The 27,210-nt window shown below is 49.1% G+C and overlaps 10 protein-coding genes across 10 annotated transcripts; 4 read left to right on the forward strand and 6 right to left on the reverse strand.

Moving 5' to 3' along the window:
• Positions 1-542: 542 nt before the first annotated feature.
• Positions 543-3,001, forward strand: N7477_007058 (serine/threonine/tyrosine protein kinase MPS1; the record flags this gene model as incomplete). The annotated part of the gene is made up of 2 exons (XM_056968721.1): positions 543-1,821; positions 1,908-3,001. 2 exons carry the CDS (start codon positions 543-545, stop codon positions 2,999-3,001), a joined length of 2,373 nt encoding a protein of 790 aa, XP_056821517.1.
• A 1,480-nt stretch (positions 3,002-4,481) lies between these two features.
• N7477_007059 (acylamino-acid-releasing enzyme) lies at positions 4,482-5,105 on the forward strand (the record flags this gene model as incomplete). Its single annotated transcript, XM_056968722.1, has 2 exons — positions 4,482-4,609; positions 4,739-5,105. 2 exons carry the CDS (start codon positions 4,482-4,484, stop codon positions 5,103-5,105), a joined length of 495 nt encoding a protein of 164 aa, XP_056821518.1.
• Positions 5,106-6,651: 1,546 nt separating this feature from the next.
• N7477_007060 (rRNA-processing protein NSA2) lies at positions 6,652-7,713 on the reverse strand (the record flags this gene model as incomplete). Its single annotated transcript, XM_056968723.1, has 3 exons — positions 6,652-6,694; positions 6,751-6,936; positions 7,025-7,713. 3 exons carry the CDS (start codon positions 7,711-7,713, stop codon positions 6,652-6,654), a joined length of 918 nt encoding a protein of 305 aa, XP_056821519.1.
• A 453-nt stretch (positions 7,714-8,166) lies between these two features.
• On the forward strand, positions 8,167-8,943 carry N7477_007061 (mitochondrial 54S ribosomal protein bL21m; the record flags this gene model as incomplete). The annotated part of the gene is made up of 1 exon (XM_056968724.1): positions 8,167-8,943. The coding sequence occupies one exon, from the start codon at positions 8,167-8,169 to the stop codon at positions 8,941-8,943; it is 777 nt and encodes a 258-aa protein (XP_056821520.1).
• Positions 8,944-10,421: 1,478 nt separating this feature from the next.
• On the reverse strand, positions 10,422-11,525 carry N7477_007062 (uncharacterized protein; the record flags this gene model as incomplete). The annotated part of the gene is made up of 3 exons (XM_056968725.1): positions 10,422-10,740; positions 10,799-11,283; positions 11,361-11,525. Coding segments are annotated over 3 exons (969 nt in total), but the record flags the coding sequence as incomplete, so codon positions are not given.
• Positions 11,526-12,550: 1,025 nt separating this feature from the next.
• Positions 12,551-13,723, reverse strand: N7477_007063 (VOC family protein; the record flags this gene model as incomplete). The annotated part of the gene is made up of 1 exon (XM_056968726.1): positions 12,551-13,723. One exon carries the CDS (start codon positions 13,721-13,723, stop codon positions 12,551-12,553), a length of 1,173 nt encoding a protein of 390 aa, XP_056821522.1.
• A 2,514-nt stretch (positions 13,724-16,237) lies between these two features.
• On the forward strand, positions 16,238-17,896 carry N7477_007064 (flavin-containing monooxygenase; the record flags this gene model as incomplete). The annotated part of the gene is made up of 3 exons (XM_056968727.1): positions 16,238-16,471; positions 16,539-16,991; positions 17,057-17,896. 3 exons carry the CDS (start codon positions 16,238-16,240, stop codon positions 17,894-17,896), a joined length of 1,527 nt encoding a protein of 508 aa, XP_056821523.1.
• Positions 17,897-18,762: 866 nt separating this feature from the next.
• On the reverse strand, positions 18,763-20,252 carry N7477_007065 (haloalkane dehalogenase family protein; the record flags this gene model as incomplete). Its single annotated transcript, XM_056968728.1, has 3 exons — positions 18,763-19,423; positions 19,483-19,667; positions 19,737-20,252. 3 exons carry the CDS (start codon positions 20,250-20,252, stop codon positions 18,763-18,765), a joined length of 1,362 nt encoding a protein of 453 aa, XP_056821524.1.
• A 1,909-nt stretch (positions 20,253-22,161) lies between these two features.
• On the reverse strand, positions 22,162-23,643 carry N7477_007066 (uncharacterized protein; the record flags this gene model as incomplete). Its single annotated transcript, XM_056968729.1, has 2 exons — positions 22,162-23,389; positions 23,612-23,643. 2 exons carry the CDS (start codon positions 23,641-23,643, stop codon positions 22,162-22,164), a joined length of 1,260 nt encoding a protein of 419 aa, XP_056821525.1.
• Positions 23,644-24,922: 1,279 nt separating this feature from the next.
• N7477_007067 (putative C6 transcription factor (OTam)) lies at positions 24,923-26,770 on the reverse strand (the record flags this gene model as incomplete). Its single annotated transcript, XM_056968730.1, has 1 exon — positions 24,923-26,770. One exon carries the CDS (start codon positions 26,768-26,770, stop codon positions 24,923-24,925), a length of 1,848 nt encoding a protein of 615 aa, XP_056821526.1.
• Positions 26,771-27,210: the final 440 nt, after the last annotated feature.

The following is a 27,210-nucleotide window of genomic DNA, read 5'->3' on the forward strand; positions in this document are numbered from 1 at the left end:
TGCGGATATATTTTGAGTTGTCAACCCGACCCGACTCTTCATGCTCAAGAGTTAACCGAAGCTTCATTGAATGTATTATGCGTTACCTAATGACCCTGAAATATCAGGGCCTCAATTTTACTTCAGTAGACAACCAAGTCTATTTGAGGATGGTCTGGGAGAAAACGAGTAAACGTTTGGCTATTAACTTTAGCTGTTGAAGCAACCTATTCACACATCCTAAAGATCCACCAGCCCACGAGTCGAGGTAATCATGGATCCGGGCGCAGTCACAGCTTCATAGCCTCAGGACCAACTAAGGAGTTATTCGGTAGATTCAAGAACTACACGAATTGCAGCGATCCCAGCTACACGTCTAACGAGGCATTCTTTGTTGTGGCAATCGCCATAGCAACCATAATCACGTGACAGCCCAGACCCGCGCCAAGTCGCGATGGAACCTCGAGATAGATGGACCTGCCGTTACTGAGAACAACAAACAATCGACAACACTTGGCCAGGCGCCCCATTGATCCACGACTTCAATGTAGGGTGCTGTCGCCATGGCCTCACCAAATTCCCTGTCTTCAGCGTATCATAGCGGCCTCTATCAACAATCATCTCGGCCCATGACCCGATCCGCGGTTTCACATTCGGGTTCCAGACGGTCGTCTCCGGCGCTCCACGCCGACCCCAAAACAACGTTACCACGAAACTATGCCGGCGGTGACAGCTCCGATGAAGAGGTTCCCGAACCCAAGTTCAGCGCGTCTGTGAAGGCTCTTTTGGATGGAGATGGATTGGCTTCTTCGCCGAGTCGTCGAGCCGCTTCGTACGAGCGACGATCAGCCGCCAGTGCAAGGCAACACAGTCAATCGCCACGGAACGCCTCACCCCATGATCGCTCCGACGGAAGCCCTGCCCCAAGAGTTGTGCGCATCGGCGCGATCTCCTCTGCCTCGCGATTCTCGCGCGAAGGCTCTCCACTATCAAACAGCCATAGTGCCGAGTCCGAGGCCCAAGACCGTCCCAATGATTTCATTACTCCTGCTTCTCGACCTCGAAGTGTTAGGATCAATGCTTCGCGCAGCGGTACGCGCTCCCCAACTTCCGTCTCACCATCTGTGAAACGCTCTACAGAGCGTCACTCGGGCGATGAATTTAGAAGCGCCGATCGGTCTAATAGTGATCGAAAGTCGCCACTTGATGATGACCCGATATCTCGAGTCGGATCATCCTCTGTGCTGCGTGGTCGCAACGCGGACGAGGTTGGTCCCCAGAGTTCTCTGCGAGTGAAACGAGTTGGACGACTAACTGGTTCATTTTTGAATGGACCTGCCCGCCGAGGCGTTTTGCGCCGGCAAAGTGAAGAGAACAATGAAGGAAATTACCCATTGAATGAAGATGCTCGAGAGCATGAAGATTATGATCATGCTGAATATCAGTCCCGGAAAGCATCGTCACCCAAGGTCTCATGGGCTGATCCTAGTCCACCACATGAAAGCGAGCACCGTCGCACAGAACAGCCAGCAAGCATGGCAACAGGCGAGGGTCTCTTCTCAAGATCATCGTCGCCCAAATCTTATGGGTCTCAATCAAAGTCGACACCGGGATCCTCAGACAACTCTGCAAGGTCGTCCGGCGCAAGGGAACAGCCCGCATTCAAGGTTCCTTCTTTACCACCCCTACCATCTGTCAGGGATCAAGAAAACGAACCACCGCCCACTTTCAAACGGTCAAAACCCCAGGGTTTGAACCTGTTGGACAAGCCTGAGAAGTTGTTGGTCGCGTACGATACCGATAAGAAAGATGCGGCGGAGACACCGGCAGGAAATTCACCACGTAAGATTCTTGCCATGAGGAGTAACAACACGCCTCATCGGCCGGCGCCCCCACCCCGAAAATGTCCATGCTTGAGACGGCCACAGCAAATGGCGGTGCATCTCAATCCCGAAAGAAACGAACCCAAGTTTCCATCAACCACAAGCATTTTACTCGACTCGACTGTATTGGGCGTGGTGGTAGCTCTCGTGTGTATCGTGTGATGGCCGAGAACTATAAGATCTTCGCGCTCAAGCGTGTGAATTTGGAAGATGTCGACCCAGTTACATTAACTGGATACAAAGGCGAGATTGATTTATTGAAAAAGCTCGAGAATGTTGACCGTGTTGTGCGACTGTTTGATTGGGAGCTCAACATGGACAAGCATTGTCTTAGTGTGCTGATGGAGATTGGTGAATCCGATCTGGAGAAAATCCTTGTATATCGACTCAACGCCGAAGACGCGGTTCTTGACATTAACTTTACTCGCTTCTACTGGAAAGAGATGCTTGAGTGTGTCCAAGCCGTCCACGACTACAACATCGTCCATTCGGATTTGAAACCGGCCAACTTCCTCATGGTCCAAGGACGGTTGAAACTAATCGATTTCGGTATTGCCAACGCCATTCAAGACCATACTGTGAATGTCCACCGAGAACAACAAGTTGGCACCCCGAATTACATGTCTCCCGAAGCCATGATCGACTCAAATGCATCACTCGGACTGCCGGCAAGCGTTGGCAAAGTTATGAAACTGGGTAAGCCCAGCGATGTGTGGAGTTTGGGCTGCATTCTGTACAAGATGGTGTATGGACAGCCCCCATTCGCCAAAATTGCTAAATACTACGAACGCATTATGGCCATTCCAAACCCTCGCGTCAAGATCGACTTCCCAGCCCATGGTGTTGGCGGTGTTCCTGTTCCTCCGGGACTGATCAAGACCCTTAAACGCTGCCTGCAGCGTGACCAGACCCTCCGGCCTACCATCGAAGAAATGCTCGGCCCCCGTGACCCCTTCCTGCACCCGGACGCCCAGCTTGAAGGAGCCGTGCCTGTCACTCAGGACATGCTTGGACGTATCCTGGCCAACGTTATCAATCACTGCAAAGTCCGAGGCATTCCTAAGGAAGAAGAGCTTGCCGCATGGCCTGCAGGTTTCTTCGCCAAAATCAAATCAGCCCTAGAGGAAGAAAATTCCTGATACCCTATCCGGTCGGTTTTATTTCCTTTGTTTCTCATATCAGCCTGCCTTTCCTTGTTCAAACGACTTCATGACTGGTGTTGGATGGTTTCTTTTCTACCCAAGCTTGACCCAAGCTTGACCATGCTTGATCTGTTTGACATCTTGACTACCTACTGTCTTCGATTCATTTTTCATCCCCTTGTGTATTACCCGGACGGTTTAATTGCTCGATTTGTCGAGTCGCGGTTCAGCGCAGCGTGTGAATCTTCATCTTTGTATATGACTTTCATTTCATCCTTACAGTAGAATCCGAAAACAGTTTAACCCTCGGACACACTGGCTTTCTCCACCCAGATAGCGCTAAACTAGATTCGGCCAGTAAGAGTCCCCACCATCTTTTCTTGCCGTATTTCTGGCAGATCACCAGAATTACCGTAATCACAGGTTCCGGCATGGGGCAGACCATACTTGCCGAAACACCCCGTGGCCATACACCAACTTCGAAAACGATTTACTGCCCAGACAATGACCGTCTGTTTCTCGAGTCGTAGGACTGGAGCCCTTTTATTTCCAGAACAGCTGCATGGTGTACGACACTGTATATTACAATAAAATCTGATATACAGTGGCACGACTAACGCCTCCAACCCCCTCACAACCCCCCCTTTCGTTATGTCGCTTTATCTGCCGATCCAAATTTAGCTATCATCGACTGATACTTAATACACTAACCGTTTAGTTCTGATATAAGGCCCATAGACTGTTCAAGTTTACGGATATATACATTCTCGCAATGGTCAAAACCCACGAACACCTTATCCAGTCCCTATGTGACCTCGAAATTCCAAAGACCATCCGGCTTTCCCCAGACCGCTTAAGGATCCTGTAATTAACTGAACTCACCTAGGGTTATCGTAAAGGGAAATATACCGTCTCCACCCTATGGCTAGCCTCCGCCGGCTATGCAGACTCTTCGGTATAGCTCACCCTAGGCCTCTTTCGCGACTACGCCCCAACATAGAGCCCGGATAGAAAAGCGGTCGCCTTTATATCGGATCGTGCGGGTGCCGGCGCTAAGTGGGCTATATATCTCTTACCATTGTAATAGGGGGGTGAGGCGTACCCGATAACGCCGGTGCAGAACGCAAGTCCAATCGAAGCATTCGCCTTCTTACCTGATGGCACCCACGTTGCGTTCCTCTCGGCCGACGAGGAGGTCCAATCTGCCTCGGCAGGAGACGGCGCCCATAACGTGCGGGCTTGGGGCGAGGATTGGCGATTTACGCGTCTGAGGGTCGTCGACTTGCGTACTAAGCGAGTCCTATGTGCCAAGCTCGACAGGCACGTAAAGAGCGTCTGTTAGAACCCACAGGGGACTCGCATTGGTTTCTTAAGTTGCCTATCGCCCGATATCGAAGAGTCTTACCTTACCGGGACGACTATCTCAGCTATTGATCTCGGCCTTAGCTCCGTGGAAGAGTTGTGCCACTTCCCTGAAATGGTCGTTGACCTAACATGGGCTGCTAACGGGAATATATACTTTTGCGGAGGTATTCCCGCAGACAAGATATTCGCTGGCTTCGGCGCTTATCGGATTGACCCTACCACTAAACCTCACCTGTATAAGTAGGTATGTTTTGGGGTAGAAGATAACTCTATCGGCCTTATTAAGGGCGAAAGTGGTGCAATTTTCGTTAAGGTATAATACCGGCTAGAGTCTTACGTATATCTGCTCGACGGCACGGTACTATATAGTAGGAAGGAGGAGCTCGAAGTATTCGACGCTATAATAGATATCGATAATAAGTTTGTCCTTGCCGTTGCAACTTCGGACGTTAACCACCCTGTCGAGGTCTTCACGACATTCTCCTCCGATGGCGCGATAACGCGAATGTCGAATCACGGACAAGAGTTCGCAGGCCGTCGTTTCGGGACGTGTAAGTTTTTGACGTGCACGTTAACGGACGGCGAGGTCGAGCTAGATACCCTCTATTTAATCCCGGCCTCTTCCTCAGTCGGCGACCACCGTCGCCCGCTAGCAACCGCGGTACTTATCCAGGGCGGGCCTAACACTCGTCTCACCAATGCCTTCAACACCTACTACTATATGCTTACTCTATAATTGCTGTCGCTCGGCTTCGGAATTTTGCTGCCGAACTATCGTGGAAGTAGCGGACGTAGCCAGTCTTTCGCGTTCTACTCTATCAGCGGGCATGGCGTATATGATTATTCTGATATAATAGCGCTCACGCAGTGCGCGATAGACTAGGGTTATGCGGACAAAGAAAGACTGTTAATGGGTAGATAGAGTCAAGGCGGATTTTTAATACATCTTTGTAGTGTAAGTAACGACTTATATAACGGTAGTTAGCGATTCCGAGCCGCCGTATCTGGTGCTAGCATCTGCGACATCGATACTATAGCCTTAACCTCCGACCTTAGCTCCTACTTCGAGCCTAAACTCTCGCGCGACGGTATAGCCTGGAATATAGACTACGAAGATATACGTAATCGCGCTGCGAGCGCCTTCTAGGCATTTAAAGACGCTACACAGCGAGCCTATCTTGAGAAAGCTACTATTATGCTACCTATACTAATTTTATACGGCGAGACGGACGCTCGGTGCCCTATATCGCAGGCATGGGGCCTGCGTCGCGCACTACTTAGCTACGGCTTGCCCTTCGAACTAGTCATTTACCCCTCCCATGGACACATTTTTGAGGAGCAGATGTATTGGGTAGATATAGCGCTCAGAATCAGCCGATGGTGCGAGAAGTACATCGGTGGTGCATCATCATGAAGCAATTAGCACTTATAAGCTCTATACAGTTATACTCTCTAGCTTAGCCCTAACTCCCTACTTTGGCCGTACCCCTCCAGGGGCACTAGCTGTCACACGTTGCTAACTAGTCCTGGTGAGTAGGTGCCTTGGGCAGTACGATCCCTGAGATGGTAATACAAAGGAGAAGCTTAATAGCTTACCAGGTTAGCTATCTTCAATAACACGACACTTAGTTACGCAAGGAGTAGATGGAGGACGCCTGCGGAGAACGAGTGGACAGCTGGAGTCTATCAAGCCAGATCATAAGATCTCCGGGGTAAGTTTTCTACAGCATTAACACAGCAGTAGTACAGCTTTCGTCATATAAGAGGGAGATGAAGACGAAGACTACGAAGAAGAGGAAGAAAGCGTGAGTGTCCAAAGGGGTCATCTGTTTTCGAATCCTACTGTACGCTTGCAGTTTGCGAAGCATTGAGGTCTTCGGAGGTTTCCTGTCGATACCGCATTTGATGACTCTGTTCATCCAAGTTTAGAACTTGATCTCGGCATATCGATGTTCCACCCTTTTTCTGATAGACTCAATCAAAGTCCTCTACAATTCTTTAAACATATGCTCGTACAAGGTAACCTCATCATGAACTCATCTTTGATATGCGTTTAGCTAACTAAACCCCAAAAGGGTGAAGTATGCGGGAATACTTTTTCGTCCAAAGACCAGATATTCAAATACTGCGCCAGAAACACCGAGAAAAAACGGGAGGGTCTATGTCAACCATATGAAGCACGGAACGACTCAATCACAGGAATGCCCGGGGGCATGGTGGTATCGAAGAGAGATGAGTCTGAGTCTGCCAGGAGTGTGAATCGAAAGAATGCCGGAACAGATCTAGACGAGAAGGACTGCGTTGACACAACCGTCGTTCTCGGGCCTGTGGTGGTGTTAGAATCTTTTCTTGAGTGTGGCAGCGCGACTGCTAGGACTTACACGTTGGTAATCTGGGCCCATTTACCCCATACGACCTTACCACTCGTGGTAACGAGACCAAGTTCGGAAACGTTGACTTCGACGATGGTACCCTTAGTCAAGACACCCAGCTGGGTGTACAGAGGGTTCTGGGGATTTTTCTTGACGGACAGGATGGGAAGCTGAACAGTGACACCGAGTTCGGGGCTGGAAAACCGCTGTTAGCACATTTGTTTCCCACCAGGTATTGCCCCCTACAAGAAAGGTCTTGACGTAGAGAATCATGAGAACATACTGAGTGACGTTGGCCTTCTTGTAACGCAGACCCATAGGACGAATGAATCGCTCGTACTTGACGGGACGACGAGTGAAATCGCTGCCAACGAAAGTAGGCTTGGTGATCATGCGCTTCCAGGACTTCTTGTGGGTCTTCTTTCCAGTGTTGACAACCTTGAACATCTCCTCCTCACTGATACCCTTCACCTTGGGCAGGGGAACGGCGAACTTAGCGGCCTTCTCAGCACGCTTATCCTTAATAGCACTCGACAAAGCCTTGGCGTTGGTAGCCTGCGAACGATCGAGCAGATACTGGGGCAGAGGGGTCTTGGAAGGCTCGTCGGGCGCGGCAGACTTGACATTCTTCTCCTCCTGCTCCTTGATGCGCTTCTTCATCTGAATCTTCTCTTTGTGGCGCTTCTGCTGGTACAGCTTGGCCCTCAGACCGCGCAGGTTCTGCGCGTCATAGGAAGCCTTGTGCGACTCACGAGCTGTACGCTTGCGCATACGCTCATCGTGATCCAGCCGCTTTCCATGCTGCTTTTGCCAGCGCTCGATGTACCTGATTAGGGTCAGTTTTTTGGGGGTTTGGTTATCGGGGTGGTAGGCGGGGAGGGACGAACTCGTTCTGAGGCTGTAGGCGGGAAAATCGTTAGCTTCTGTGCGACAACGAGCAGGGACACAGTGTATACTCCAGGGACGTACCATTATGAATGCAGAATGAGCAGAACTGGTGGGATGATAGAAGTTGGAGTTTGCTGCAAGATCTAATTGGCACCGAAAAAGTTGTTTCGGCGGCAGAGATAGCGGCCACGTGACTGTCTTATCGACAACAGTGGACTTTAGCTCCACTCGGACAACAACCACTTGGACAACAAACAGGTCTTACCATAAAGAAAGAGGCGTTTATCAAGTAATTGAAATTAGATGAGTTCAAAGGCTGTAGGAAATTAACTCATCAGTCCTTACGCTTCACAAATCTTCGAAAGAGACAAAATGTTCAGAGAGTATGAATTCCACGTGACTGTACGGTTGCCGGAGCGGCCACAAATGCAGTCGCTGATTTTCTCGACCAAACGGAGATCCGCTCTTGCATCTCGACAGCCCAAACACAGCTACTCCCGCAATTCGCCTTAGAGCACCCCGGAGAGTCCAGCAAAGATGTTCTCACGCTCTGTTCTGCGGAGCCTCATCTCCGACCTACGATGCACCGCCTCAGCAGGTCCCCTGCAGCAACGAGCATGCTTGCACCAGACCGCGTTGCTCCGGGCATCGCAACAAGAAGCCTCATCTCAGTCCTCGTCCCCCAACCCTGATACACCATTGAGCGCTACTCCCCGAGCGCAAACATCTCAGCCTGATGCCCACCAGGGTGTCAAGATTCGCACGCTCGACCCGACCACACTTATCACCCCCCGAACACGCCGCGACGTTCCAATTGAGAAGCAACCTGTTGCACCTTCCTTCGACTCTCCCCTCAAGGTTACCAAGTCCCTCATGTCTAGTCTTCCGCACCTGGTTGGCCAGACGCCACACTATGTTGTTGCCGAGCTGCACGCCCGTCCTTACCTCTTGACTGAGGGTGACCAAATTCGCCTGCCTTTCCTCATGCCCAAGGTCAAGACTGGCGATATCCTCCGGTTCAACCGAGCCTCCGCTCTCGGCTCGCGTGATTTTACATTGAAGGGTTCCCCCCATGTTGACGAGCGTCTGTTTGAGTGCCGGGTGCGCGTGACAGGCGTCGAGTCTGAGCCGTTGCGCATCAAGGAAAAGACAAAGCGAAGACAGCGACACACCAAGACCGCTAAGAGTAAGCACCGTTACACCCTCATGCGGGTGATGGATGTGCGAATCAAGTCTCCCGAGGAGTTGTTGCAGGAGGGTGCTGTGGTGGTTGAGGATACCGCGGAGGCCACAAAAATCGAGGCTAAGTCATGATATGATTAGGTTCTGGGGGAAGGGGAAGTTATCTCGGTGTATTGACAGTCATGATGACTGATTCCGAGATGTGATGCATTGGGTCTCTTTGCAGCATATTTTTGTACAGATAGATGGATTTTGGCTAATCTCTGTGTGCATTGTATTTTATCATCATTCAATTTATCCACGGATACTGGGATTTTCAAAACAAGGATTTTGTGAGCTTTGCTTCAATCGAGTTTGACTGAAGGATCTCGTCTGCAATTTTAGCAGAAGCTCAGATTGTTTACTGTGGGTGGCCAAGAGGGAGGAGTAGAATATTCTTGTTACTAAGTACTCGCAAGCCCTTAACTTCGAAAACAAGAGCACCGCCGAATCGCTAGGGCGATGAGGAACCTCTGCTGTCCCCTTTTGCACCTCGCCGACGCGTAGTATATCATTGTCTTACTCTAAGGATCGGGTATCACTTGACATGTCGAATCCAGGAAAGTAATCTGCACTCTTGGTGACCTCCAGCATGGCCGATTTGGCCCAAATCTCTCGTTGCCAGTTGAAAGCTTGGAAAGCCAGATCCATATCTACTGGATGCGCAAGCCGTTCTGGGTCAATAGCGGCGGGGTGTTCATATTTGAACCGGCAATAGGAATAGTGGCCCGGGAGAGAAGAGCTACAAGTAAAAGCTCGTTTTTGCATGATTGTGTTCGTCCTGATTACGTCTCTCGAATAGGAGAAGATATTTCTCTGCGCCATGCTATTCTTTCAAGACATTGGGCTGGTGCCATTCATGGAGGCCTCTTGAAAGAAACTCAAGTTACGCACTCGATCGATGAGTGTTCCGCAAAGCAATCGTGGAAGGAGTGTAGATAGAGCCAATGAGCTTACCGCCGTTGAAGCCATGGACCCCATAGCAAGAGCAACAATTGTCATCTCACACTAGGTCCCAGTGTCTTGATCATACTGCCGAATGAATTTATCAAGGGCAGGATACGCTGAATGTACCATGTATCTGTGTGTTGGTGTGATTTGCATCCAAAGCTTGGTCAGGGGGAGGGGAGGGGGGTGTATAATGAACGGAACTCTTATAGACCTTGTCAACGAAGAAGAAACCCGAACGGTTTTATTCTTGGGAATTCAGAGAGCACCACTAAATATAGTCTGACAGAAAGAACTCGAAATTTCATGCAAAGGCTACTCAAATCATCTCCGTAGTCTGATTTCATTCCTCACGATTATTGCGTGTGAAAACATTGATGTGTTCAAACGTGATCGATTCTTTTGGCATGTATGGGGTATCATGAGAATAGCAAGGCTCTATAATGCAAGACAAAGGAAACATCTCAAGTAAATGATTCAGGACGAGTCATAAGCCGCTCCTGCTCTCCACCCTCCAAGACCTGAGAAAGAGGACTCGTGTGACTCAAAGATGGCATTGGTGTCCAAGACTCGCGAGACAGGCCTTTGAAACTACCCAGCTCAAATTAAGAATGCCTACGCACGTGAACCGGTTGAACTGGAGCAACTGGCGGAACAGGCGAGACCGACTTGCTCTCCTCATCACCTTGCGACGAACGGCCCATCAAGGGGACTCTTTTGGGGAAAACGCAACCAGTTCTTTTTCTGACATGTGTGTTGTTTCTCTTTGGATTACCAGACCAACTCCGCAGAAGAGGACGAAGGGTAGGTAGACAGGCGCAGATAATTCCCACGGACTGTTCGATGGAAGACCATGTGGAAGGCATTGCGTTGACGTAGGTTGGATCGTCAAAGGTGTGAAAGTCGAAGCTTGTGACTCGAAGAATTGAGGCGACCACGACGCTATAAGAATGATTAGTTGTTGGTTCTCGAGTCTTAAAGTCAATCAGTATGAACTCACAATCCCCCCAGAAGAAACATGACGGTCAGAATTAGCTTCTGCCGGGCAGTCGCCTGCAAGCGCCAGGCCATTGGATACGGAAGGCAAAGAACCACAACATCGAGAAGCATGTTTGCGACTCCGTTGTATCGGAAGAATTCCACTTGATTGATACATCTTCCGGGCACAGATGGGTCCCAGAACTTGTTCACAGGCAAGCACCCAGCAATAGATGTGATGTCGCATGCAATATAGTATCCTATGACGAGGAACCCGGCTGTCCCGAGAGCCCAACGAAAGCCTTTGATAATACCGAAGATTCGATAGTATAGGAAAAGCAGAGAAGCTTTGGTGAACACAGCGTTGGTGAAGTAGATGATCTGAACGGCCAAGAAGCTCTTTGCGAAAGCCTCGACGGTTTCCACTGGAAGGTCATAGGCGTGTTGACCTGCACCCCATAGTAGAATCTGAGACCATCTAACAGCTACCATAGCCAAGTTGATGGCCTTTGACTATGTCAGTCATCCTTTCATTCCAAGAATCTGAATCTGAAATGAACCCAAATTGAATTTCAAGTACCTACCAGAGCTGTCAAAATGGTATAGTCATCCCACCAAAAACCCGCGCGAGATACATAGCGGGCAGCGAATCGTAGTGTCACAGCTATGATAGCAGGAACAACAGTAGTTGTAGTTCCAACCCAAATACGCCAGGAGATATTTTCATGTGGCGATGCAGTAGACTCCATGCAGACCGAATCTTGCCATTCGGTGCTCTGAAGTGGAGGCGCTCGACACTAGCACCGATGGCAGGTGCGCCATTCTCTATATATAATGTTTATTTTGATGAAAATCTCAACGCTTGAGATGAACCGCGTAGGTGATTCTGGAGAACTCGGCCCCGGCATCTGTCAATCACATGGCAACTCCGCGTCAGGATTTCTGCACGGCACAAGTTCGGCCATCAAGAGTGGGTCTAAATAGGGTAATTATGGGTCGGCTTTCCCGCTGCATCTGGCGCCACCGGTTCGGCTTGGCACGATCATAGACCGGCCGAGTTTCGCTTATCGCTCGAAAGGGCTCCTTTCACCACGGTTCTCGGTCGGTACCGTCGGGAATAGGGAATTCGGGCTACACGGATTGGTCGGGACTTTGTTGTTCGTCATAGGAACTGGATTAATGGCTTTGAAAGCAGACGGCCGCGCCAGGCGGACAGCTCCTAAGGTTATATCTAGTAGAGGCGCTTGGCAGAGCATCGGCATCTTCCGATGACCCTCAGCCCATGCCAGAAAAAAGTCAACGGTCTGGGCTGACCCCGGATTTTCGAAATTCGGTCCGTAGTCGAGTTTGCGAATCAATGTGCATTGTGAAAATTTAAAGGATATAATCTTTTCCAAGCGACATAGATGCCAAGCCTGGACCTGGTCAAGACTATTTTGGATCACCTGAATAGGAATGTGACAAACACATGTACATAAAAATGTGCGCAATCGGTGCCACCCGGGCAAGCACAGCTAGACTGAGTCAATGAATCATACTACATGTCTTCTATTCCTCTCAAGCCGTTTATATCATCAGGCCATTCAATAAGGAACGTGGGGTTTTCAGAGTCGCGCTAAACTATTACTAAATCGGGAAAATTAGACGGGGAACGAAAAAAGGACGTGGAATTTCATAATTACCATTACCGCCGGAGGAAAGGCTAAAATGAAACGCCGCCAATTGATGTAAATAATTAAACTTTGTGAGTTCTAAACAGATCATGGCATGATGCTCACTCTACGATGATATCCTCCAATCCCAAATGCAGTTTACAATGCAAGAGTGACTCCCGCTGCATCTGAGCATAGAGATGGAATTCGTCCGCAACGTGTGTTCCTAATGCGCGCTGAAACCCATCGAGATCAGGCTCTGCGCTTATAATGAGCTGCTTAGACTGAGAGACGTTGCCCAGGTTCGAGTTGAAGATGCCCCCAGCCGACAAGGGCAAAAAGTCCTCATAGGTCAGGGGTTCATATTTTAGGATGTTTTTGTCCAATAGAACTTGAAGACTGACGGAAGTAGTTCCCAATTTGGATATTGTCATGTCATCTTTTGCCATCCGCTCGCCAGCTGGCGTCAGCTGATAGCAGAAATATGCCAAGTTCTGTTCGCGTAGCTCTGACAGAGTGTCGGGGAATGCTTTGAAGTGGCTTTCTAAAGTGTTGTCGTAGTCATTGCCCTTCAAGTTGAGCTTTTCGGCTTCTGCATTGACTTGGTCCAGGATTTTGTCATAGAGCTGTCGTCCTGCCCGCGTTAAGGCGTATCCCCTTTGTTCCACCTCGCCGAATCGGGCGGTATGGGATCCTCTCACAAAGGTGTTGGATTGATCCCGGAAGTAGACTGTTTCCTCCAAAGCCTTGAAGCTAGTCTGTCGTAAAAGGATGGGGCAATTCCGCTTCGGAGGGCCCTCGATACGTTCCTTGGCGGGCATGCCATGGTCTCGCATCAACTGCTGTACTAAGTCAATATCGATGGTACGCGGAGTGAGATGGTTGATGTGAGAACTGGGAAAGGAGACAATATCGGCAATCAAGGGGTGTTCAGCTTTCAAAAGCATGTATTCATCGAGAGTGACTGTTGCTTTCGAATGCCAGCGGAAAGTCTCCAGACCATTCTCAATAAATTCGGAACATTCTGCTGGTGTCAAGGTTCCCTTCTCATCGACCATATCCAAGATCTCAAGAAGTCGCGGGGTGAAAATGTTTCTCTGTTTCAACGCCCGTTGAGCTAGCTCCCACGTCTTCTCCGTCAACAAATCCATTCGCAAGACTGTGGTGAATACACGAAAAGGATGTTGAGACAGGGCGTCTTGAGATCTCGGTCGAAATGCGGTTGCATGCATTGGGAAGCCAGCAAGACTTAGATCGTAGTAGCCCACTGGGTACATTCCCATCACGGAAAACATGCGTCGAATTGTGCTAAGCTCGTGGGCGGTGCCAAGCCGGATGGCTCCATGTCGCTCAACTCGATGTCGTGAGGGTAAGACGTCGTCTGGGTGGATGACACTTGTGCTTTGCTGACTGTTGTGTATTGCCTGTGTATCTGCTTCGAGGACTACGTCGACTAGATCTCCATATAAAGGGGACTTCGGCCTTGTACATTTCCGAAAGCGAGTGACAAAAGCGAGCCCGTAGATTATTCTGATCCCATGTTTGGGCCATTTTGATTGAAGACTGCTGGAGATTGTGTAGTAGATTATTGGTTATATCAGACTCGGATTTACTGAATGTCCAAGAGAAAAAGCCTGGTTCCCGTCGCGGTGCCTTGGAAGAAATAGTGTCTGATGGAACATGACAATGAACCTTACCCCTCATCTTCCTTGATAACGCTCACCCTCGCTCGGATATTCGGTAATAAACCCTTAGATTGTGCCGCGCTTTTCCGTTATCGGGGAAACCGTCGGAGCCACAGATAGGACGCATTGTCATGATCATTTGGACCCAATTATGTTGCTCACTTATCGTGGGTTCAATCTCAAGATCCATCCTAGACCCGTGTATCCTTGGTATCATCAACGAAAGGCGGGGAAAGCAAGGCTGTCCTGGTTTCTATTACGAACTTCTTATCCATGATTCGTGGCTATGACCACATCCCATGAGGCGTAGGGTACAGTATGTGGGGACAGGTTGCGTGTTGCCAATGGGATGCGGGTCCGATGGTAGACTACTGCCTGTTATCCGACTCCGATGATCGCCGGATCACCGGGGCCGTGCAACCGGATATTGTTTTCGTAATAATAGTCCCATAGCATACCTACACTGCTTCGGGTGTTTGTGTAAAGGATCTACGTGTTCAGGGTAGAAGGCCTATCGGTTAAGTAAGGAAGGATGTCTGGACTGGAGCCTAGTATGTTGATAGAAGTAAGACTGATTCACCCTCTCGATTTAAGTACGAATTAGGTCCGAGACGTACTTATCACACTACGGGGTAAACTTTCACCGCTCGTCCTTAGTATTCCTTCTAACTACCTCCCCTTCTAGAGACGATGGGCTCCGGAGGTAATCGTAAAAAAATTTCAATTTCAATTTCTTTTTCTTTTTCTTTTTCTTTTTCTTTTTCTTTTTCTTTTTCTTTTTCTTTTTCTTTTCTTTTTCTTTTTTTTTTTCTTTTTCTTTTTCTTTTTCTCCTTAACTTCTTAGAATTTATTTAAACGCTTCATTACAATAAAGCGCTGTATATAAAGTTAACGACCTTGGAGACGCGCCTATAGTTAAGATATAGGAATGTTAAATCTATCCGCTAGCGAGGTAATTTTCGCGTTTTTTCGAGATTTAGAGGCTTTATAGGTAGCCTAGCTACTGAAATGGGAACGGCTCGATGGCTGTCTGGCGATGCAGACTGGACAACACACACACACACACACTGCCTGTCTGGTGTAGAGGACGCTGGATGAGGCCGTACTGATGCCCTGTTGCGGCCTTGCTGGATAATCTTAATGCTGCATCATGAATAGAAGAAATTGGGTGAATCCTGAATGAATTGGGTAGATGACTTGTCTCTCTCTAAGTGTGTCTGGAGATGTACTATGCACTGCAGACATTAAATCATGCCTGAGGCCACACATAGGCTCATTATGTCACCAGTTCTCCCACTACACTACCTTATTTAATAGCTTCATACGAGGAATCTATAGCGTAGGTAGAGAAATAATACTAAATAACTTCAAGACTTATATTAGTGTGTAGGATAGTATTAAGATTTGGCGGACTAATACTCGGAGCGGTGTGGGTATACTATGTGGCTATCAGTCAGCGTTCCTGACAGTGACCCTCTCAAGGGTCGAGATATTGGACCCTCCACCCGCGGGTGAATGCTAGGTCCAATCTTAGCAATGGCTTGGTGGCTCAATATCAGTGATTGGCTTTTGACCAACGCTCGGGCCAAATCGCGGCCGCAAATGGCCTATGCCCAAATGGAAAATCTTTATCTTGACGTCAAGAGGTATATCCTTGATTCCCGACTCGTATGACGATGAAAAAACTTTAAGAGGATAGAGACCCAACCTCAAAGATGTTCGTGCCCTGTAATGCCAGGGTCGTACGCTTCTCATTATGTCATTGAGGCTTATCACGACCTACACAAGGGGCCGATTTTCAGGATTCTGTCGGTCTAGACGTTTCTTAGTCAACTGTTTCACATGCTTTCCCATGCGTCTGTCTATCAAACCTTAATCTGTTTTCTTCATCCAGCTGCGAAGGCGTTGAGGAAATGGTGAAGCAACAATTCTTACGTCATCATGGTCTGTGCTGAATGTCAAGGATAAGGGCGATTGGTGTGTTATTGTAATGTACCACCAGTTGCGTGGGGCTTAAAGGGAACCTTGAATCTTTATATAGCCTTCGGCTCAAAGCCATTTTTTTTTTCATTTGATAAAATAGTTGCATTCATTTTAGCATTGGCCTAAAACAAGGCAAACATCATGGGACTTGTGAACACTTTGATCAACTGGCTTTACCAAGTCTTTCAAGTCTTAATCGCTCAAATTTTTGCCCCAAATCCACGCCAACCACAATCGAGAGTCGGTGGACCTCGTATAGCAATTATAGGGGCCGGTATCACGGGAGTATCGTCCGCTGCTCACTGTGTGGGTCATGGCATCGATGTGACCGTTTTCGAGGCGAAAGGCCGTGAGCATTTAGGCGGAATATGGAGCGTGGGTTCAGCTTCAGTTAATTGATTATGGATGTTGCTCAATGACTAACTTTGCCCCTATGCAACAGCAAGTGAACAATACATCCAGTCTACAGATACACAGTGCTATGTATCGCTTTCATCCGTCGGTCCGATTTAGACGCGGGTACCCCGACCGTCAGGGCATCCTCAGAGAGGTTGAGAATCTATGGAAGCGTTATGGGCTGCAAGATCGGACTAGATTCAATGTCCCGGTCGAATCCGTCTGGTGTGATAAAGAAAGTGGCAAATGGTATGTCCAGGATCCATCTTATGGAGAATTCGATGGAATACTGGCAGCCACTGGCACCTGTGGTGATCCTAAGATGCCGCATGTCCCCGGTCAGGAGAAGTTTCACGGTCCGATCATTCATTCAGCCCGGTTGACTGGCCACGATGTCAAAGGCAAGCATGTGCTTGTGATCGGCGCTGGAGCCAGTGCGATTGAAGCTATCGAATTCGCAGTACCGCAACAGCCAGCAAAGATTAGTATCCTCGCTCGCGTGAGACTCCCATTTCTTATATCTCAATAAATCTAGGAATAATTCGAGACTAATTAAGCTATCAGGAAAACAAATGGATTATACCCCGCAATCCATTAGTCGATGGAATGCTGGCAATGAACATCTTTGGCCGGGAGACCAGTCTAGGGTGGGTTCCAGAATGGCTCCTGAAAAAGTTCTTTTATCGCGACCTTACCGATCTTGTACCGGCGAAAGCTGGTCTATATACCCAAACACCTATGTGCAACGACGCCATTCTGAATCAAGTTCGCGAAGGTCGGGTCAATTGGTATCGTGGGGATATCAAAGAGTTTCAAGAAAATGGCATTCTGTTCAACCACCGTCAGAAGGGCGTTCCTAAGGGTGGCCCAGGCCGCGAAGAACTAATTAAGGGCGACTTTTGCATTATGGCTACTGGGTTCCATCGACCCAGTTTGGGCTTTTTGCCAGATGAATGCTTCAACCCTACATATACTCCACCAAACTGGTTTCTCCAGTCGTTTCCCCCAGGGCATCCGGATGTGTGCGCAAACAACTGCACATATGTCAACGGCCTTGGCACCGTTGGAAACATACATATTGGACTTTATACTCGCATGCTGATAATGTTCCTTGTCGATCCCACTACAAGGCCCTCGCCGGCAAGGATGCGTCTTTGGGTTGATTGGACGCGATCGTGGAAAGAGCGTGCCCCAGGGGGTGCTCTTGAATTCTTCACATACAGCGAGCTTATTTCGTGGATAGTTCTGGCTCTCGCATGTAACCCTTACCGCTGGAAATGGGTGTTCTTCGTGTTGGCTAGCTGGGGTCATGCTCTACCGTCAACAACGGGCACTCAGAAAGGCCGTTCTGCGCAATATTCATCGGCTTCAAATGGTCCTGTAAATGAACGCCATACCTCCTAACGCAAGTCTCGGGCCGAGATGCAACATGGAGGATGATGAATCGAATACCCAAGCAGGCAAGTACGGACACAAGACTACTGATCTTCGAGCTGATTTTGAGAACAGGCGACGAAGACACACAATGTGACTGTCCTGCAAGAAACTGGCTTCAGTAAGATACAACCAGCTTCCGTCACGTCACAATGGGTTTAAGGTTTGACCGCGTTCGACAGTGCGGCAGGTAAATAAATTTCAAGGGGATTAGACGAGAAATGAAACGGGCTTTTTTAACGGACATTTTGATGTATTTGGGGAAATATATTAAGACATAAGGTGGTTATGTAATTCAGTATACAGCAAATGCAATGATTGGCATCGTTTCGAATGCTAGGCAATACGCATCGGAGACTTTCTTCCTGAACTAAAAAACAGAATATGTGTCAAATCTCTTAGCGTAATAGGTCTCACATGAAAACTGCCTCCTTGAAGGTGTGGATATCTTATTGAAGCACACGGAAGATCTGAAACATATATCGACTGGTCTTCACTAAGTGCTATTTATCAAGTTCAGAGATCTGTTGGTAATTCGGAATAAGGAAGGAAGACTGTAATCATGATTTGAAACAGTGTCAAAAACACCACTTTGACAAATGAGGCATATTGCACTGTATTGAAACATAATTCGAGGAGACGCACCGCCCAACGGCGCCTATGGTGCATGTGAAGAGAACATCATCAAAGCACCATCATTGAATGCGGCATACTGCAGTGAGTTGGGTAACCTTCCACTGTTATCTATTGGCTATGTTATGTTGATCATAAGAATGAACGTTTAAATTGAAAAATTCTTTCCAATATTCCCTCAGTAAATAAGTGTCATTATTTCCTCAAGAGTAAGCGAGCCGCGATACAAGGTTGGCAATATGCTCTGGCTTGTCCTCCGTCGGGTAATGACCTCCACCAGCCAGCCAAATGCCATTCACAGCCCAGTCTACCATAAGTCGAGCGTTGATAGTCTCTAAAAGAATATCTTTGTAGTCAATCAAAAGAGGATCATTGCTGCCGAAAGCGATCACCGTTTTCAAATAGCTCTTGTTTGCGCCGCGGCCCCAGAATTCCCGTGTCTTGTCGTCAAGCATAGCAAGACGGCTTTGAGCATCGAGGATGTCAAAATTTTTGGGACCACAGAGGCCCTCGAGAATTTTCCAGAATTTCTTGTATCGGACAGACTGCAGCACCGTCCGTGGCGTACCTGGAACTATATGGCCGAACCGGAAGACGCTGCTCTTTGCTGATATAGGCATCTCCCGGTAGGGAGCAGCATAGGCTTCAACATCACTCAACGCAATGTGAGGATACATGAAGTACATGATTGCCGGCTCAGGGATATATCGACCCAGTATGCCTCCGGTCAAGAACCAAATCACGTAGAGAAGACCACAGTGCAAGCTCATCTCGCTGACTCGAGGTGGCAGGAATGTGTCGAGCAAGAACAGACCTGTACATGTGCCATGAGGAAGTGAAGGTAGCGTACACAGGGCGATACAACTGATCCTTGTCAATCATAGATTCATAAAAGGATCTGAATAGGGACATGGTAAACTCACCCGCCCCAGTCGTGCGCAACAACCGTGGCATTCTTCAGGTCTGTGAAAGAGAAGAATTCCCTCAAAGTCCGCATATGCAGTTCAAAATTGCACAGTTCGGGAACTGCAATCTTATCACTCCGGCCATGGCCTAGCCAGTCAATAGCGTAAACTTCGTGGCCTTGATCAACTAAAGGGGGAATCACCTATGGTAGACACCGGTTAGACCCATCTGGACGCTTTACACAAATGAAGTTGTAGTTGGGAAGACTCACGTTTCTCCACATATAGGTCCAACTTGGATTACCATGGAGAAAAACAATAGGATGGCGAGGAGCAATGCCATTGCTACCAAATTCGGCATCGTGGGAAGGCTTCAGGTGAACGAAACGGACAGTTGCACCGCACACAGTAAATTCTTCTGTTTTGTCAGCCCACTGAAGTTGGTCCGTCCATTTGTTCACACCCCGATGCAAGTCAGCTTCGCTGAACACAAAGGTTCCGTCTAGCTGTTGCTTCGCAATGTGCTGTGCGTGAGCTCGGTATCGAGCTGTGTCTGTCACTAGTCGCCCCAGACCTTTGGCAGACAACAAACAACTAGCATTATTGAGAATAGTCGGCAGCACCTGAAACGAAATTTTGACAAGATATGGTGGTATGAGTACCAGAGCAAATAGAAGCCGAGAGAGCGTATAAGAGAACGCGAACACGCTAATACGGCCATATATGGACATAGCCAGGCCCAATAGAGATCGGGCTGAAGGCTTCCGCTCATCAAATGTTGATAGCATTATGTTTTTGCCGGAAAAGGGCCGGGAAAAGGAGGAGGGGGTCGGTTGGACGGGAGAAAATTGTTGAGCGAGTGAATGGACCTTTGATCGTTATTTAACCGTTGGGGAACAGATAATACCCAAATTCACATTTTACAGCTGCCCATGCTTTTCTTGTTATTGCACAGATTTCATGTCGGGGGTTAACGCAGGAGTGACATAATTTTGATAAGCCGGGCCCGACCAGTCGTCGACATGTGGCCGTAACTTGCGCTAAAAATCCTTCGCGCCAGAGAGTGAGGCATTAAATTAAGATTTTGACTTCTCGCGCCTCGTCAGTGAATCCACATTAATCCTTCACTTTATTCGATAGTTAAGTCACTATGACGGAAATGTCTGCATTTGGTTTCTTGCCCGGACAACGTCGTAAACCGGCTCATGGAATTCGGTGGACTCATCCATAAGACTGTTTTCAGAAGTCCTTTTTCGCGGCGCCAACCATAGTTTTGTATCTTGACATAGAACTCTCAATTTCCTGCTGTTCCTCTGCAACCTTCTAGATTGTTTCGCCCATATTCGTCAAGTCACAGACAGCTTGCCAATTCTGTGAGACCTTCTCTGGCTTTCCGTATTTGGTATATCTCTATTTTCCCAGAAGATCTAGCTACCTTGGTCATTACCAGGAATCGCCAATAAGTCACTTAGACATGATTCCTATACTGGAAGATAGAGAGAACGATATCCGTTCCCGACCGTTGCCCCACTTACGGCAGCCGATAGTTAAGTAATTATCAACTTCCGATTTTACTTCCTCAAGGAAGCGGAGTCGGGGTTCTCGTTGCTTATCTGTTTCCCTCATTTTTCATAGAGATAACCCGAGTCAATGTGCATAATTGATAATCATAACATCCCATTTGTCCGGATGATAATGATTCATTTTGGCAGGCTAGTTGGGGGCCCGATCCACCAAAGGGCCAAAACTGTGGTCTTTGCGCTCTTGACCGCGTAGGTATGCTGAGGCTTTCGGCGTAATATATTTGTATTTTAAGTAATTAATGAAGGTTCATCGACGGAAGGAAAAAGGTAAGAAGCACTCCTTCTGAGTGCTGCGGACCAGTGAATCAAGCTTCTTAGCAGCTTTTGATTTCCCATGACTGAAACTTGTGGCGTTCTTCAACTTCTGGCAACATTGTCCAAGCAAGACTCACAAAGTTTGCGTCACAAAGTTTGCGGCCGATACGCAATCAGTGACCTTGTTGATGGCGTCCATGCTGTGTTTTCGTAGGTTTGTTGATATTCACTAGGATGTCTCGTTCGTGTACCCGGTCTGTGAGTCTTCGCGGACGTCGTTAATCCTCATGCGGGCTGCCGCTGTTAAGCTTCCTTGTGGCTCCTTGTTTTTGACTCAATGTCGGCAACCAAGGCGTCTATACAATGACTGACAAAGGAGAAGACTGTGCGGCGTTGTCGAATGCCATCCGGATGGCTGGACATACGGCTAGGTCAGCACATCCTGAATCAAGAACTACGTGTATAGGATATTGATGTCGATACAGGACAGGGAATGCCTATGCATTTCCAGCTAGCCCCTATCACGTTGTCATCTAGCCCATATGCAGGCGATCAAATCATACACCTTTTTGGTCCTCTTGAAAAGCAGACGTCCTCTGGCTAGGTCAAGTAAGCACAAGAGTACAGCAATGAATAGCTTGTCGATAATTGCTTGATAGGTGGCTATCAAGGCTATTCAGTTGTGAGTTGGCCTACTCTGAGCTTTTATCTCGTTCATAACGCTCTCAAGCAAGCGACGTACGCATCGATATAGGCAGGGCAATTTGAAGGCATGGTTGTAAGCTGTGAAGGGCCAGGGAGTTTTAAGTCCTTGGGCACGAAAATCATGGTACATCCCTCAAAAGACATAGTCCAGACATTATCTCACTTTCTCCACAGGATATTTTTGAAGTGCCTCGTACCAAAGCAGCATGCTACCAATCAAAAAAGCGGCAGAGGCCCAGGTCAAGGTCAAGTAGCTCTGATAGGCACACCAGCTGCGGGTACAGTAACCAAACGAGGCCGCCAGGGTCCAGCCTATAGACCCGATCAGGTTCCACAACCCAATATGCCACCCTAGCAGATGTGGCGCCGGGGTGTACCAAGTTGGCTGGGTCTCCAGTATGTACAGGGCCGAGGAAATAATAAAGAAGACACCGCCCACAAGATAGGTCAGATAGTACACGCCCTCAAGAACACCCATGCTCAGGTTGTTATATATCCAAGGGAGCGTACATATACCGCAAACGTAGAATATGGTAGCGCCAACGAACATTGAAATGGAAGCCATGAATCCTATCTCGTGGAAATAGTGCGTCTTCAGCTCGTGCCAGGTAGGACACCAGGTCCATTGGCGTTCCGGCGGGGGTGATTGCTGCGGGGCGGGCAGCTGCTGCCTCACTGAATCAGGCCTGCGTCTCCGCTGGTGGTGATGTTGGCAGCTATAAACGTCGGCTTTGGCGAATATATCCCCGAGGGATCCACTATCGTCTCCTTTGAGAGCTTGGTAGAGGGCCCATCCAAAGCATCCCGTACGGTTCTCGTTGCACGCTTCAAATACAAGAAGAACCGCTCCGATCTGGAACAGCGTGGCTCCGACAAATGAAAGTATGTCTCCAGCCGTGGTCTCGGTGGAAAACTCGGAGGCTGGAGCTACGAGCGGCAGCCAATAGAACAGGCCACTGATTACGAAAAGTAGGCATCCGACGGAGAAAAAGACGCCGACTAGGTAGGAAACGTCCCAGTATGGGCATTCGGTGCACATACGCAACAGGCCACGGCTGACGACGCGGAAGCTTGCTGTTGAGTCCGGGTGGAAAGAGTCGACACCCAGCGGGTGTCGCCCTTTACGATTGTCTCGAGACCTCCAATTGATGACCACGCCAGGCAATGCGACTTGGGTTGCATAGGGATGCGGAATCTTGTCCTCGAGCAACTTGGGATGCAGCTGCGCATGTTCGTCCAGCTGAAAGCGCGCTTGCGTTGGGTTGAAAAAGGGAAGCGGTCCACGAACCGTGTCGGATTCGAGGTGGACACCAACATGTCCAGAAAAAGGCGGAGGTCGGGCTGGGGATTCAAATGAAGCATTCCGGGGCACGATAGTTTTGCTTTAAAGAATCGCGCGAGATGTATGACATATGGCAGGTAGAACGTGAAGGAAAATGTATAACGAGGGTAATTTTCGCAGGGCGATAGACCTTAAAGTATGGAAAGATGACGATGGGCAAACAGTGTATGGCCCAGAGCAACTTGGATTATGCCAAGTTCCAACGAACTTAATTGTCCCCAGAATAAATTAGCAACTCACTGTAAGTCTTATTATAGGTTACCTTAGTTCGGTAAGCCGGCTGCCGCATAACATTACAGTTTACGCTAATCTCAATTAGCCAAAAGCGCCAGCCACAAACGGCCCTCTTATTGCGTCATTTCTGGGGTTCCTCAGTAAAGATCATTGCCACGTTTGCCCCGTTCGCCCACATTTACCTCCACCCGTGCGACAGATGGTGAATACTCTAAGTGTGAACACCAGACTTTGTCAGTCCGGCTATGCTTAGCCCGGCCTAGCGTGAATTTGGATGATGTTCCGTCCAGCGCACAAACCAGACTAGTAGAACAGCGTGCCGCAAGCACAATTGAGCTCCTTAGATACTGTTAGAGCGGCCCCTGGGCTGCCCGTCTATAAGCCTGGGTCACATTTAAGATGGCTTTGTTAAGACTCTGTGGGCGTTATCCTTTTTAACTTTGACCAATGATTGGACTGTCCGCCAGCTCTTTGAGACTCAGTCGCCATTAGCTGGCGGGTTTATCACGCTCCGCTTCTTTGTATTTGGTAGCCATTCAACGTTCACTCAACAGCAAGGTTTCCAGTCACTGAAACGATACGCGTGGCAACCAGCAAAGTCCGGATGTCAAGTTTCATAATCGACCACGGGAAAGTGCCTTGTTGTATGCCGTGAAGTACGGAATAAATGCTACTGTGGAGAGCGTGTCAGAGGAGCGGCAGCTCTGCTTGAACCTCCAACGCGAATGAGGCCAGCCTGCTGCTCGATCCTGGGCTGAAAAGCGAGAAAGAGAAAGTCCCCGTCATCAAGAAACGTAGCCTGTCTTGGATCATGGGGTCACAACATGGCAGATGACTTGCTTGTAGTAAGTACCCTGTCGTGGAAGGGCTTGGGCTATAAAACTTTTGGTCAGAACAATTATTCGATTACTTAAACGCAAGACTAGGTTCTAATTGAAGACTCTTCTAGGTCACCAAGGCGTGTGTGCCGGATATTCTGGAGTAATGGAGTGTCTGTTTTCTGTTAAAAAGTTCCGAGATCAATATGGATCGTGATTCATGATGCGATCTATGTCCAGTCCTGTCTATATCCAATCCTGACTAGTCCGTAATTTCCAAAAAGGAAAAAAAAAAACCAAAAGCCTTGCAAAGGGTTGCCTGCACTTTGCAGTTACATGAGTACATGCCATCAGTTTCAATAAGTATCCATCATGTGCATCATCCTTGAGATGTGCAAAAACGCCAGTAAATCAGATCGTGAGGGGTCGTGTGCGAGAGAGGTGTGAATGGGAGGGTGGTGAACATGGGAAGAAGAGAAAAGTATGTAAAGGGTTGAGGTAGAGGGATAGAGATGATAGGTTTAAAGGGGTTGCATAGAGGTGTCCTGCTCGTCGATTTCGCTGACCGATGTAGCTGGAGATGCCAGACCCGAAATGACCGAGGACGAAGGCCCTGTGGCTTGCATATCGGTATCGGCAAGAGCGTCATCGTAGGCCGACATATGGTTCTGACGAGCGGGCTGCTTCGCCGAGGATGCCATGAGCTCGTCGATGCCGGGCTTGTCCGGGACGTGCTTGTCCAGCATCGTCTGGTTGTCGAGGCTCTCGAGTGCGAAGCTCATGAACTCAGCATTCTTGTGACTGACACTGAGAGTCCAGCGGTACTCACAGAGACGGAGACGGTAGAATTCCGCCTCTTCCATGGCCGGTGCAGTGATACGAAGTAACATACCAAAGGACCCGATCAGTGAGAAGTTCGTACGTGCGGAAGCGGGCCAGAAGGATCGCAGGTGTGCTGGTCGCAGACGGTTCACAAAGTCCATGGCCGAGATGAGACGGGTCTTGGCAGCGGAGCGACAGATGTGAGCGAGGTAGGGATCGGTGCCGTTGTCTGCTATGGAACGAACGATGCAGCGGTGGAGGGTGATCTCGGTAGCAAAGTATGCAAGATGAAGAGCGCCATTGCGGGCATGTTCGTCGGTGATAGTCTCCACGAGCTCACCGCTTGAGGACTCCATCTTGAGGGATGCCGGCAAGGAGGAGAACCATTCTTTTAAGCGAATTTGAGCCGGCTTAGCCTTCTCCAGAATGATCCGCGTGCGCTGATTTCCCGCAGCTCGGAAATCCTCCACGGCCTGGAGGGTGTAGAATCGATCCAGGATATCCGACAAGATGGTCGTAAGAGCGACCATGTGACAGAACAAGAGAGGTCCATGTCCGACAGCCGCCTCATCGTGTGCAGAGTCGGTACCGTGCAAGAACGCATCGGAAAAGTCCTGCTCCACGAGATCCTTGACGGTCCAATTAAAAGCAAAGATCTGCGAGGGGCGGCCATGGACAAGCGAGGACCACTTATCCTGCATATACAAGGCCCATGCAAGTCGCTTCCGGAGGCCTTTCTCCCAGGTCTTCATCCGCCAATTAGAGCAATCCTGGTGCAACCCAAGCTCGAAGCTTGCGGTCACCAACTGACCATTCAGTGACGCCGTGGCCAAAGTTGACTTCTGCGTCAACAATAACCCAGCCTGAATCGTCGAGATACTCGGGAACGGTAGAGAATCCAGCAGCAATTTCAACGCCGCGCTTTCCAGCCGGGCCGCATCGGGCTTCCGCGCTGTCTGTGTCGCCGCACCCACATCCACGAACTTCAAGGTCAGCACGTACACGGCCGCCAAGAGCAGTGGCGACAACTGGCGACGATCACGATATGATTGGCGGAAGGCATCTTCCATCAGGATGGGGAAGGAGGGGTGCACGTGCTCAAAGAATTTCTCGATCAGCGTGGCCCCGTAGGGAGCAACCAGGCTCTCAATGGCGTCTAGTGACACGACCTGCGAGTCACCGATGGGAACAGTGTTGACGACTCTCATGAAGGTCCCGTCGTCCGCACACCTCCGAATCCGGGAGGAATGGACCGTGAATTCATCGTACTCGTCCAGCGGCAGATGATCCAGCAAGGCAGGTTCCAATTCGGTGGTCATGCCAATGTGCTGAGTGGACTGATTGAAGAAGCCCGGGCGGATCATTGCGCCCTGGTGCAGGCGAGGAGCCTCCTTGGAAATAGAAGATGGGGTGGGACGTTTAACGGGGTCCGCATGCTCCGCCGCGTCGAGTTTTCTCTTCTTCGTAGGGTTCTCGCCGGTCAGGGTAAAAGTGCAGTCCTGGCGGTGAAATTCACACGAGTAACACTTGTTGACCATCTCATTCATGGCGCACCTGCTCTTTCGTCGAAGGCACGCGTCGCAGCTAGGCCCATTCCGGCCCTGGGCCCCAATAGAGTCGAGTGGACGGAGATGGGGGACGGAGACAGGTTCGGGGTCGAGGTCGTCGTCAGGGCTCGTCGTAAATCGGGAGAAACGGATTGAGAGTAGGTGGGAAAAGCAGCCGAACCCGCTGGAGAAGGCTGGATCGTAATGACGGTGGCCATGGGGGGCGTGAAATGATAAAGGAATAGATAGGAGATAGAGAGAATTGATAGCCGTGCGATTGAAACCGGTCACGTAACCTGACAGAGTCCGGGGCAGCAGCCAACTCCACACTCTGGGGAATCCGATTGGGGGGTTCTCTGGTGCTCACAGCGTTAGATTCGTCGTCACTCTTAACCGACTTTAGATAAGACGGTGCTCCGATGGACGGGATGGACTCACCA

This window comes from Penicillium maclennaniae (assembly GCF_028827695.1).
Source record: "Penicillium maclennaniae strain IBT 15551 chromosome Unknown utg000006l:1.0-2513246.0:1.0-2515036.0, whole genome shotgun sequence".
Classification (NCBI taxonomy): domain Eukaryota; kingdom Fungi; phylum Ascomycota; class Eurotiomycetes; order Eurotiales; family Aspergillaceae; genus Penicillium; species Penicillium maclennaniae.